General features: G+C 46.5%; 1 protein-coding gene across 2 annotated transcripts; it reads right to left on the bottom strand.

Moving 5' to 3' along the window:
- Positions 1–276: 276 nt before the first annotated feature.
- Positions 277–12,078, bottom strand: LOC306917380 (solute carrier family 22 member 6). 2 transcript variants are annotated; one of them, XM_079495591.1, is made up of 10 exons: positions 11,345–12,078; positions 9,886–9,968; positions 8,705–8,859; positions 7,871–8,039; positions 6,511–6,613; positions 5,393–5,547; positions 4,975–5,192; positions 2,920–3,028; positions 2,540–2,785; positions 277–1,754 (listed from the first exon to the last, which is right to left on the bottom strand). In XM_079495591.1, the coding sequence occupies exons 1-10, from the start codon at positions 11,681–11,683 to the stop codon at positions 1,424–1,426; spliced, it is 1,908 nt and encodes a 635-aa protein (XP_079351717.1). In that variant the 5' UTR covers positions 11,684–12,078; the 3' UTR covers positions 277–1,423. The 2 variants fall into 2 exon arrangements, with proteins under 2 accessions (XP_079351717.1, XP_079351718.1); XM_079495592.1 differs by lacking the exons at positions 6,511–6,613; positions 8,705–8,859.
- Positions 12,079–13,379: the final 1,301 nt, after the last annotated feature.

Below are 13,379 nucleotides of genomic sequence, written 5' to 3'. Positions count from 1 at the left end.
GGCATGGGCACCAGGCTTTATAGGGGAGGGGCTAATCAGTGACTACTTACACCTGAGTAATTGGGGTGTGGCCTGGTCTCCCTGTCAGGTGTAAGTAGCCTAATCAAACAAGTCCCATTTGCAGCAGAAATAGCAGGGCCAGTATCTTAACCAGTGCACCACCATAGTTCAAGTATGGTGGCTCTTTATTATAAAGAGCATCTGATAAATGACTACATGGTATTGTACAATCATGTGCACACTGACACTGCTGCCGTTTGTCCAGCAGGTGGCGCCCAAGGAGAGCGTCTGGCTGTCTGCTGTCAGTGAAGACAGTTGACTCTAATGTAATACAATCAGGTGCTGATGAAGGCTTATTGTGTCCAGTGGTCTGGGGACCACCAGTGGTCCTCGAGGGGGTTCCAGGTGGTCCCCAGCTATAAAAAATTATGGAAAGTTGGTAACCAAATGGACCACTCGAGTGTAAATAAAATGATTTGATTTCATTGTACACTCAAGAGTAACATTTTAGTTAAACACCTGCATTACTCAATTGTCGTTTTGTCATGTCATATATGGAAGCAGGGAATCATAGCTTCAAATTGACATATTGAGATCTGAGATCCACCACCACACATAAGTAACGTTATGTACAGTATAGCGTTCATTGGATTTATTTACTTAACCCATTCTGGGCGGGAACCCCTTTTGGTGTTATAACCCTTCTGGACGGGAACCCCTCTTGGGGTTCTGTACAGTATGTACAGTATTCAAAAATGTAAAATATTTGATGCTGCTATATAATTATTTCAAGTTTTTCAGAAAACTTGGGTCAGGATCTAGAAGACTTTTTAGAATCGGCCTCAGTCCAAAATGGGTTAATCAAACAAACCAAATAATATAAAACACTGATTTGACACGCTCATGTTTATGAAAGGTACAGCGTCATCTCCTCCCTGACGGGACGTGACAACACTGATATTAAATGATTAAAAGTCAGGGCCCACTTTAAAACTTCAGAAGTGTCCACACACACACTGCACCTTTCTTCTTTCTGTCTGTGTCTGTCTGTCTGTCAGTCAGTGTGCGGACGCTTCTGCAGACAGGCAGGCAGACATTCCTTATAAATGAAAAACATTCCATGATCTTAAGTTTGATCCAGAAGAAGAGGAGGACACATTTCCTGTGTGCGGGTCGTCCTCCTCTGTTCCACAACTCAGATTAGATAGAAAATAAATAATAATACAAATAATAATAACAATAATAAAAACAATGACAGAAATATCTGAGGAAGTTGCTGTCTGAACTACAGAGACAAACACAACGTCTAGACGACCAAGAAAACAGAGAACCTTAACATACAAAAAACAATAAATTCACAGTCCTCTCTCTCTCTCTGTGTGTGTGTGTGTGTGTGTGTGTGTGTGTGTGTGTGTGTGTGCGCTCAAACCACTCCAGTATCTAGAGGAAGGCGGTGCTTGACAGTCTGTGCTGTGTTCGTGCAGAGGAAGGGAATGTGTGTTTCTGTGCACAGAGCATCGGTGTGTGGAGTGTGTGCGTGCGGTGGAGTGTGTGTTTCTGTGCATGGAGCGTCTGTGTGTGGAGTGTGTGTTTCTGCGCACGGTGTGTCTGTGTGTGCGTTTGTACATGCAGGATGTGTGCATGTGCATTCGGTGTGTGTGTATGCGGTGCGTGTGACGGCCGCGGCGGCGGGGTCCTTGTCTCCCGGAAGTACTGCAGTATCGCTGCTCCGGTGAGGGCCGTCTGCGACATGCCTGTTAAGAAATCACAGTTACAAAGCATAATTATGAACATTTATACTGTATATGCATTTATTAGGGATGTTAATAGTTAATTGTTAATCAGCGTTAAGAAATTCTTCAATTAAACGTAAAAGTTAAACAGTTAACAATTAATCGAAAATTAAGAAATTCTTCAATTAAACGTAAACGTTAAACAGTTCACAATTAATCAAAAATATAAGAAACGCACATGTGGGAAGGTTAAAAAAAAAGGTCCCCTCCCACCTTGGTAGCCACAGAAACGTATCTGCTTTTGCAAAGATGCCATTGCCTGGCCTTGTATCTCAAATGGTCAATATAATATGCCCTATATCAGCAAAATGTAGATTGTTATGTTAGACATTGAGGTGAAATTAAGATTCATATTTTTCGACCTGAGCTCATACCTTTTCGGTCAATTGTTGTGCCATGGTCTCTCGAGACTACTACTACTTTGTTCAATTATGACAGAGATAAATAATCTAACAACTAACAAACATTGGGCCTGATTCATCAACCATTCAGAAGACATTTTCTTCTCAGGATGCACTTATGCAGTTTTCAAGTAGAATTCAGACATTCACCAATGTTTTCTTAGCTGTTAAGAACAGAATCTATGCACACTGAAGAGTCTGTCTGTCTGTCTGTCTGCCTGCCTGCCTGCCTGCCTGCCTGCCTGCCTGCCTGCCTGCCTGCCTGCCTGCCTCTCCCCCCCTCAGTAAGTCAGAGCTGGTGTCGGTTTGACCTTTCAATAGCGTGTGTGTGTGTGTGTGTCTCACCATGTGGTCCATGTGGTGGGGAGCCTGGGTAGACGGAACTTGGGCTGTTTACCACAGTCCTCCAGCGAATCAGGGAGCGGCATGCCGCTGGTCTCCGGCAGCAACAGGCAGAGGGCGGAGCCTAGCACGGGCCCGCCCCCGTACAGCACCATGGCAGCCAATGGGATGCGTCCGTTTGGACTGATGAACGTGTTGAGGATACACCCCACCCGGAAACACAGGCTGACCACGCCCACACATGTCTGTCTGAACACACACACACACACACGCACACGCACACACACGCACAATATGAAGTGTTAGTTGGAAGTCAAAATGTAATATTTCCTTTAAGTTCTGAGTGTGCGTGCGTGCGTGCGTGCGTGCGTGCGTGCGTGTACCTGACTCCGGTAGGGAACAGCTCTATGCTGTACAGAACACACACTAACACCGTGATCAACATGCAGAACTTCCCCAGGAGAGCCAGAGTTATCACCAACAATGGAACATCTACAGTGAGACACAAGACATATCATACAGTAAATACAGTAAATAGTAAATGGTAAATGGTGCATTTATATAGCGCCTTTATCCAAGGCGCTTTACATAGATTGTGCATTACATTCACCCATTCACACACACATTCATACACCGATGGCAGCGGAAACCATGCAAGGCACCAACCTGCACATCAGGAGCAATTAGGGGTTCAGTGTCTTGCTCAAGGACACTTCGACAGTAACTCTGGGGGAGCCTGGGTTCGAACTGGCAACCTTACGGTTACCATCCAGGCACTCTACCCCTGAGCCACTGCCGCCCCAGTAAATACAGTACAAGTGAGAAACCAGTACAAGTGAGAAAAACGTAACGGGGGCCCCTTGGAGGCCGAGCCCCCCCCCCCCCCCCCCAAGGGAGATGAAATGCCTCCCCAGTCAGCCGGGGCGAAACGTGCCGGATGGCATTGTCATGTACCATGCGAGGCATTGTGAGCTTGTAGATAAGCTATTTTCACTTTTCTTCTCTTATTATTTGACAATTTCACCAATGTTTAGTCCAGTTCTTATAGTTTATTGGTTTTTTCTTTATTTATTTTTTTAGCTATTAAAACTTAAGTCTTAAAAGTCCTTACATGGTCACTTCACTGTCATCTGGGGACCCCCCCAAAATCAGGTGGCGACTCCCCTGGGGGTCCCGAGCCACAGGTTGAGAACCCCTGTGTTAGTGGAAACAGCAGAGCAACAGTGTCTCTTCCTACAAAGCTTTTCAAATCTGTCCTCCAAGACTTGGCTCTCAAAAGTGCATTTTTCCTCTCGGTAAAGACGGAGGATTTAACCCATTTAAGACTTGAAAAAATGTCTTCTAAATCCTGACAGTTTTCTGAAATACCCATGTTTCTATGTCAGTGGTGTTCAATATTTCATGTCCAGGACCCCAAAAATGATATGTTGTTCCAGGCAAGCACCCCCCAGAAGCAAAGATTTGAGTTAAAAACGTTCGCTGTGAAACAATATATATTCAAAGATTTGCGCCACCATTTTCACGATTTTTCAAAAAATAGCAGACCTAGAAGCTCGTAGCTTGTAGATCAGCTATTTTTCAATAATTAAAGTGTAACATAATGCTTGAAACACCAAAAGGGCTTCCCGCCCAGAATGTGTTAAACTCATCATAAGCTTGGACATATGAAACAACCTCCTGATCTCCTGAGACACGCAGTCTGTTACTGTTAATGTGCGCCACAGCGCTCTCTTTGATCATTTCACATTTGGACTTTACAAAACGTCAAGCCGTAGATAAAAGATTAGTGCTATTTGAACCAAGCATTATTTAACAAAATTGCAAAAAAAAATTGTCAGTAGATAATCCCAATGACAAAATTATATTTTCTTTTCTGGCCAAAAGGTGTATTTTAGACATGTGGTGGGGGAGTCAGAGTGCGTCCACTAGGGAAAGTAGGCTTTCGACTCCACAAAACAGTCTTTGGTGAGTAGCGAAATCTTTCTTTTTATTTTTGCAGAAGTCGACAGGCTGTGCAGTCTTCATAGTCGAGAGTAACATAGCGCAGTGGTTCCCAAAGTGGGGTCCGGGGACCCCCAATGGTCCTTGAGGGAGTTCCAGGGGGTCCCCAGATAAATGACAGTTTGGAACCAAATGGACCCTTATGGGTCTGTAACTCCAAAATTGGGGGTCCCAGAGATAGAAATGCCATTAAATGGGAGGTCCGTAGACTAATGCATGTCAAACTGAGGGTCCTTGAAATTAAACGGGTTGAGAATCACTGCTAGAGACATAAAATTCTTCTCTCATGGGGGTCTCTGGCATGTCTTTTCAAATGGGGGTCCGCGGGGCCAATTAGTGTAAATTTGGGGGTCCTTGACATGAAAAAGTTTGGGAACCGATGACATAGCGTGAGAGTGTGTGTGTGTGTGTGCGTGCGTGCGTGCGTGTGTTCCCACCATATAGCTGTGACACCAGCAGGGACAGCAAGCAGGCGAAGCCGCTGAGGGACAGGGCGAGCATGGTGATTGGCCGCCGGCCGCAGCGAGCCAATAGCAGCGGGACGAGCAGACACGGGGCTTCTGATAGGCCGGAGAAGAACTGAGCCAGGTAGGCGTCCACGCCGAACGAACCCACGTTCAGACAGATCCCGAAGTACGTCAGCGCCGAGACGAAACTGAGAGAACACACACGCACGCACACACGCACACCTAATTTATTTATGTGACGTCAGCAAGAAAACATGCACACACACACACACACACACACACACACACACACACACACACACACACACACACACACACACACACACACACACACACACACACACACACACACACACACACACACACACACACACACACACACACACACCTCAGGAAGCTCATGATGAACAGTCGCAGTAAGATGATTGGCTGTCCGAGTTGGCTGAGGTCGGAGGGGGCGGGGTCTGCCGGTGGGCGGGGCTCTGTGACCATCTTGGCTTTCTGATTGGTCGCCTTCACGTCACTCCAGCCTGTGTCTAGCAGCTGGACGCACGCACACACACACACACACAGTGTATAAACGTAACCATTCCACCGGGCAGATGTTTTGTGAACTGATTCTTTGTAAACTGGGGTCCCAGAGATTTACGCGAAAGGAGTATTTATATCAGCCACATGACGTCTTACGTCCTAGTTTAGTGCCCTAAACAAACATTAAAAGTCCCTAGACTTGGCTTGACTTTTAACGACCGCACGACAGGAGTTTTCATGTTGCACGGTAAGACTACGGCCATTAGTATTATTGCCATCACCTGGGTGGGTCAGTCGTATAACTTTCGACGGTAAGCCGTGTACGTGTTCAACAACACAGCCATGCAAAATAACACTGACAGCTATGAGGTGGCGAAAGCTTGACCTGCATAGCAAGCAACTTTTGCTAAACTATTTGGATTGGCATTGGACAATCGCTTTTTGGGGTGGGATTTAGTGAAGGGCTAATTATTTTTGTCACCGGCGGATTGGCGTCTGGCCCAAGCTGTGAGGCTAGCATTTAGTAATGTAAGCAAAGTGAAGATTTTGTATTCTCTTCCATGGAACAGTGCACACAAAACGTTGTGCAATGTTCTGTGGAAATGCGTCAATGTTGTCTGTCGGTTACTGGGAAGTCTGAGGTTAAGACAATTCCACAGAAAAGGATTGGGTCATGATTATTAGGAAATGTGCCCATATAATCACGTCATTATGTGTCTGCTCTGTGAAGTGCTCCTTAAAGTCCTCTAAACAAATATTAAAGTCCATAGACTTGGCTGGCTGTAAAGTGCTCTAAACAAGGATTGTAATATCCTCAAAGTCCATAGACTTGGCTGGCAAACGATTTACATCACAATCCCATAGACTTGCCTGCCACCAAGTGGCAGCCAAGGCCGTGCGTGCATGCGTGCGTGCGTGCGTGCGTGCGTGCGTGCGTGCGTGCGTGCGTGCGTGCGTGCGTGCGTGCGTGTGTACCTGCTCCAGACACCGTGTGTCATCAGGACTGTGGTTTCTGTATTTATCCAGAACATCTGTTCTGTTCTTCAAAAACAACCAGCGAGGAGATTCTGGAAGACAACTAACACACACGCACACGCACAAGCACACACACAATGAGGTGTGACAATAAAAAAGGAGACTTAATTCATGAGCCATGTTCATGAATTAAGCAATATTACACGAGAGGGCGTCGTGCTTTATTGTGGCACGCCACAATAAACTTGGCACGCCGTGGAGTCCAGTGATGCATGTGCAAGACAAAACACCATTGGGGAAATTATCAGCAAAACAGCTTCTGTCAAACCGCATCAAATAGGTCTCTCTTGCCAAGAACAGAGGATCAGGTGACTGGGCGGGAACCCATTTTGGTGTTTTGAGGATTATGTCATACTTTAGCTATTGAAAAATCGTGAAAATGTGCCTCAAATCTTTGAATATATATTCTTTCAGAGTGAACGTTTTTAACTCAAATCTTTGCTTCTGGGGGGGGGGGGGGGTCCCTGGAACAACATATTTTCAGATGGGGGTCGTCAGCCAATTAAATATAGTTTTGGGGGTCCTTGACATGAAAATGTTTGAGAACGACTGACATTACTTAATTTACAAGAAGTCTACACAATTAGAGAGAATATAGAAGAATTGTTGTTTTGATCAACGTTAGCCTGTTCTCTCTCCTATGGTGCCAAGTACCAACATCAATACAGCATGGAATTGTGGACAAAATGTCATCCAACGATAACAACGTGTTCTTTAGTCTTGGGTCTGAGAGGATAAATGTCATCAAATGGTGGCCCGTGGCTCAAATGCTGAATAAATACCGTGATATGAAAAGAGTTGAAAAGCACTGCTCTCTAGGTAGACTGCTGCTGACTGTGGGTTTGCTCACAATAAACAAGTTCATAAGAAACTAGAAACGAGTGTGAATATTCCTTTCTCTATGTATTGTAGTATCTTACATGTATAGAGAGGTGTAGTATCTTACATACTGTAGAGGCAGACCCAGGATCAGGTGTGTAGTGCAGTATCTTACACCATGCATTAGCCTATGGACCCCCATTTAATTACATTTCTATCTCTGGGACCCCCAATGTATATTGTAAAATCAATGTTAATTTAACTCTGAGACGGGTCCATTTGGTTCCATTCGTACACTCTCAGAGTTACAGACCCATGAGGGTTGATTTGGTTCCAAACTATCATTTAGCTGGGGGAATGGGGGACCCCCTGGAACTCCCTCAAGGACCCCTGGGGGTCCCCACCGGACCCCACTTTGGGAACCACTGTCTTACATGTATAGAGGCTCACCCAGGATCAGGTGTGTAGTGCAGTATCTTACATGTATAGAGGCAGACAGAGGACCTGCGGCAGACCCAGGATCAGGTGCAGCTGTGTCCAGGTGGATGTGATGTATACCAGCGGACACAATGACATCATCCCCAGGCTGAAGGAGAAGGACAGCAGCGCGGGAGGCCACACCCGGTGCCGGGACACACTCCACTCCACGGCTGCACGCACGCGCGCACAGTCACGCACACGTACACACGGACACGCACGCATGCACGCACAGAGGTTAGAGTGTCCGCCCCGGAAACTGGGAGGTCAGGGTTTGATCCCCGGCCGGGTCATATACAGTACCAAAGACTGTAAAAATGGGCCCCAATGCCTCCCTGCTTGGCACTCAGCATCAATGGGTTGGATTGGGGGGGGTCAACTCAAACTAATCAAAATGATTCCCGAGCGCGGCGCACGCTGCGGCTCACCGCTCCAAGAGATGGGTCAAATGCGGAGATCAAATTTCACTGTGGTAACGTGTGTGACTAATCGTTTGACTTTGACAGACACACAGCATACAGACACGCTCTCACTTTAGTTTTTGTTCTATCGATAAACGCTTATTTCTTTCAATTTGAACCTTCATTTTCACATTTTGAACGTTCAGTCATTTTCGATGACTAAAACGCCCATGAGGGAAAAAACAAGGTTAGTAAACACAACACAGTGTGACTGTGTTGCAATAGTAGGCTACAAAGAATTTGCATTCCAGTATTTCGGTATGCTGAGTATTTATTTTTTATTTTTTCGTTTCCAGCTTGGGCCAAGAACTTCCATGCTGTACGACTGCATGCGTGTGTGTGTGTGTGCATGCGTGTGTGCGTGCGTGCGTGCATACCCAGACTGAAGGAGCATATGTTGATACAGCAGCAGCAGACTCCGGTGAGGCAGCGCACGGCGAGGTAGACGATGGAGAGATGAAGAGCGGCCGGTACCACTCCACACACCGCATGGACACACACACTGACCAGCAGCACGGGACGCTTACCGTACCTGCACGCACACACACACACACACACGCGCACGCACGCACGCACACACACACACACACACACACACACTCTAGGTGCTGCCACACTATCGAAAGAGCTGCGCACGTTCTCGGCAATTTAAGCTGCGCAGAGCTTAAGAAGTGCGCAGCTTAAGACCGTTTTGCGCTAAGGTGTGGAGACGGTGACACCACTCATGGAACCAACGATCGACTGCCTTCAGTTTAGCAAGGGAGCCACAGGCCCAAAATTGGACAGGACCTGTGATGTCATGCCGTACTTTTTATTTGTGTTTTTTCTATTAATTTGGTCATTAAGGTCCACAGAATGAGAGGCCTGCTCTGCCGGAAACGTCGCAAGCAAAACACATGCTTGGAATGGATTTCAGAATCATGAAAACCCCCTAGTTTGTCACAATTGTCACATGCTACTTAAAGCATGATGAAATTTGGGAAATGTTGCCTTATATTGGTTGTCTATGGCCATAACCTTTTTTCGCAATGTTTCTGGCAGAGCAGGCCTCTCATTCTGTGGACCTTAACCCATTCTGGGCGGGAACCCCTTTTGGTGTTATAACCCTTCTGGACGAGAACGCCTCTTGGGGTTCTATACAGTATGTACAGTATTCAAAAATTAAAAATATTTGAAAACGTAGGTCAGGTTTTCAAGGCATTTTTAGAATCGGCCTCAGTCCAAAATGGGTTAATGACAAAGTGAAGAGAAAACACAAATAAAAAAGTACGGCATGACATCACACTCATCACAGGCTAATCCTTAACCGTTGAGCTTTTGGGCCTGTGGCTCCCGGCTAGTTGTATGTCCCAGACAATCTGGGGATGCTTTGCCGATTTGGACAATTTGGTCGGGCCAGGCCTGTGTTTGTGTGTGTGAGAGGAGGCTTGTGCCCAGAGAGAGGGGCTGCCGGAACAGGCCAGGAGGTCTGTTGTTCCTTACCATCTGTTACTCTGCTGAATCTTCTAAATAAATTCATATTTTCCATTATAGTGCGCGTGTGTACTGTGTGTGTTACCTGTCAGATATAGCTCCAGTGAACAGTGACCCCAGCAGCAGACCAGTCATGTAGAGCGTCTGACCATAGGACAACCAGTGGCACTGCACACACACACACACACACACACACACACACACACACACACACACACACACACACACACACACACACACACACACACACACACACACACACACACACACACACACACACACACACACACACACACACACACACACACACACACACACACACACACACACACACACACACTTGTCATGTCAGCCTGAAGGTGTTGCCAGGTCTGTCATTCATCTCTAATCTTTAGATGAGTGACAGACTCATGAGCACTGCTTCTCGTCCACTCCATCATCCACGTTAACCCATTTAGAGCTGTTACACCTCTGGTTTTTAACCAGTGGTCCGGGGACCACCAGTGGTCCTTGAGGGGGGGGTTCCAGGTGGTCCCCAACCAAATGACGGAGAGTTGGTAACCAGATCTTTAACTCTTGAAAGTTTAAAATGAAACCACATGGACCCTTGTAGATCTTTAACTCTTGAGTGTAAAATGAAATCAAATGTGGTTTCATTTTACGCTCTCCAGAGTTAGATGCTGTTACACCTAATAGTTGGTGTCATTTTACTTGTTACTGATACAGACTGGCACACAGACCTGTTGACATTCCATAATGTTAATCCGTCCCCACCCGTCCTTCCTGTTCTGACATTCCATATGTTTATCTGACCTCATTAAACCCCGCCGTACACTCAAAGACACGCTCCATATATGGCCAGTACAGAATTCATTCCATATTGATCCCCATGCCAAAGCGCCAGTTTTGTTTTTGTCATCAATTTGATAACCAGCAGTGCTTTGCTTTCCGGGACTATGGAGACACAAAGGAGACTCTGTGTGTCTCCAGCTCTCCATGGGAACCTCTGCTGGTTCCCCTATTAAATCGATTTAGTTCAGAGTAAAACAACAACCACATGCAGTCATGCACATGAAAAACACTTAGGCTACATCAGGGATGCCAGGGTGGGCAACTTTGACCATGGAGAGGGCCACTATATTTCCACACTCACTCCAGAGGGGCCACATTGCATATTACTGACGTAGCAACTTTTTAAAATAGCCGATCTACAAGCTCAAAACGCGTTGCATTGCGATGCGTTTTGAGCTTGTAGATCAGCTATTTTTGCTATTATTTGAATTTAAATCCTGATTTTTTTTGCCATTTTTCAATTGTAATGCTGAAAAGTAACATTTGTATTTAATTTCAAATGCCTTTAATTATAGTTATGTTAACTTCTTTATTGCAAATACACTAGGCATATTAAACATTAAAAAATACATTAAAAAATACAACATTTTAATAAGGTACTAAGCGGGTCATGTTTGCAAATCAATTAATATATCGGTATTCTGATAAATTATCCTGATTGCCCATGTACTGTATGTATGAGTATGACTTACGTCATGAAGAGTGGTGTCGTTCCCGTCCGCTCCGCCGCTGCCGTCCAGCCGCAGCGAGGTGTCGTTCCCCATCACACCGGATAGCAGCAGCCCAGCCTGGGTCAGGGAGCTGTTGTTGCTCCGGGGGTCCTCCGGGTGTCCCCCAGCCGCCACGGACAGGGACAGGGGGTCCGGGGGTCCCCCATCCGCCCCGGACAGGGCCAGGGGGTCCTCCTTGGCGCACGGACCCCTGCTGGCCGCAAAGCCGTCCAGGAAGAACAGGAACGAGTTGAAGAAGAAGATGAGGGACAGGCGCCAGAACACGGCGACCTGCAACGGAGCCATCATCCTGCTGCGCATGTTGTTGAGCAGAGAGAGACCGAACCAGATTTGGAGCCGTTTTGGAGCGTCTATAAACTGTATCCGTGGCCTGTTGCTGCTGCGCTTATCGCTTCTCCGTTGTTGATTTTAGTTTAAATAAAGCTTGCAGAACTCCGTGACGTGCAAGGCTGCAACGGAGCCATATCGTGCTGCGTCAAGAACGAGAAAGCTGCGTCTGGAGACGTTTGGAGAGTTGTTCAGTTCTGTGTCTGTGACACATGCACGCCGCGCACGCCCTCTACACGACGTAAACAAACACGCTGACAAGTTGGCAGTTGGCACGTTACTGCTCTTCTGACATTGAATGTCTCTCTCTCTCTCTCTCTCTCCCGAGTCCCAACTTGCAAGAATGAATCCTTCGATCACCCTCCTGTCCTCTCCCCTTTTACGCAAGTTCACAACACGCGCACGCACGCGCAGGCACGCACCGCACGCATGCACACGTATGGAATTTCTCTCACTCACATATTCACTAGCAACTTTACTCTCTCTCTCTCTCTTACGCACGCACGCACGCACACACACACACACACACACACACACACACACAGGAATGTTTAGGCCCACATCCAGTGAATGTATTGTACAGGAGCCGGTTAAGTTAACTTAACTGACCCTATCTGTCTGCCCCCTGGGGTAGACAGGTTCAGGTCAGAGTCAGACACAGACTGTGTGTGTGTGTGTGTGTGTGTGTGTGTGTGTGTGTGTGTGTGTGTGTGTGTGTGTGTACTGTAGAGAGAGATCTAAAGAGAATCTGATACAGCCTGACAGGTGACTGTGATTATGACCCACAAGCATGCATGCACGCACGCACACTCGCGCGCACACACACACACACACACACACACACACACACAGTGACACACACGTGACAGCTTGGGTGTCTGCCACATGGTGTGTGTGTGTGTGTGTGTGTGTGTGTGTGTGTGTGTGTGTGGGGTAAATGGGCTTGAGTTTCAGCTTGCCTCTAACTGATAATAGAACAAACATTAACTGACACTCTGCGGTCTTAGAGAGAGAGAGAGAGAGAGAGAGAGAGAGAGAGAGAGAGAGACAGATAGAGGGAGAGAGAGTGAGAGGTGCAGAGGGAGAGATACTGTAGATGTAGAGATAAGGGGAGTGAGAGATAAGAGATAAGAGATATGTAGAGATAAGGGGGGGAGAGAGAGAGCGAGGGGAGATCTTCCAGATCTACAAGCTCATGCAGGGACAGATTAACCTCCACCCCTGGGCCCTTGTGGGGCCCAGGGGTAGAGGTTAATTATTTTGGGAGTGTTTTTATCACATTTTTGACCTAAATTTAACAAAATAAATGGCCAATGAAGGTCCCCAGGAGCTTTTTTCAGGGCCTCAAACCCAGTACTCGAAGGGCCCCTGAGGGCCAATGAAGGGCCCCTGGGCCACGGCCCCACTGGCCCAATGGCTAATTTGGCCCTGCATGCTATATGAGCGTGTTTATCTGCGTATCTAAAATGACACATGTAGGTTTTATAGCTTAACAGTTTCCTGTGAACCAAGATCAAACATGAAAGTCTTATTTTCTTACAAGAATGAATAACTTTTATTTTCTCAAAAGAACCAAACTCATCGTATCATGTATTTATGCAAAAAACAAACAAACAACAGCATTACAAACACATTACAATATGACAACATACAGTAGGCGTATTAATAT

This window comes from Electrona antarctica, assembly GCF_951216825.1.
Source record: "Electrona antarctica genome assembly, chromosome: 24".
NCBI classification, from domain to species: domain Eukaryota; kingdom Metazoa; phylum Chordata; class Actinopteri; order Myctophiformes; family Myctophidae; genus Electrona; species Electrona antarctica.
Note: the sequence above shows the minus strand (reverse complement) of the source record. Positions and strands in the feature narration are given on the sequence as shown.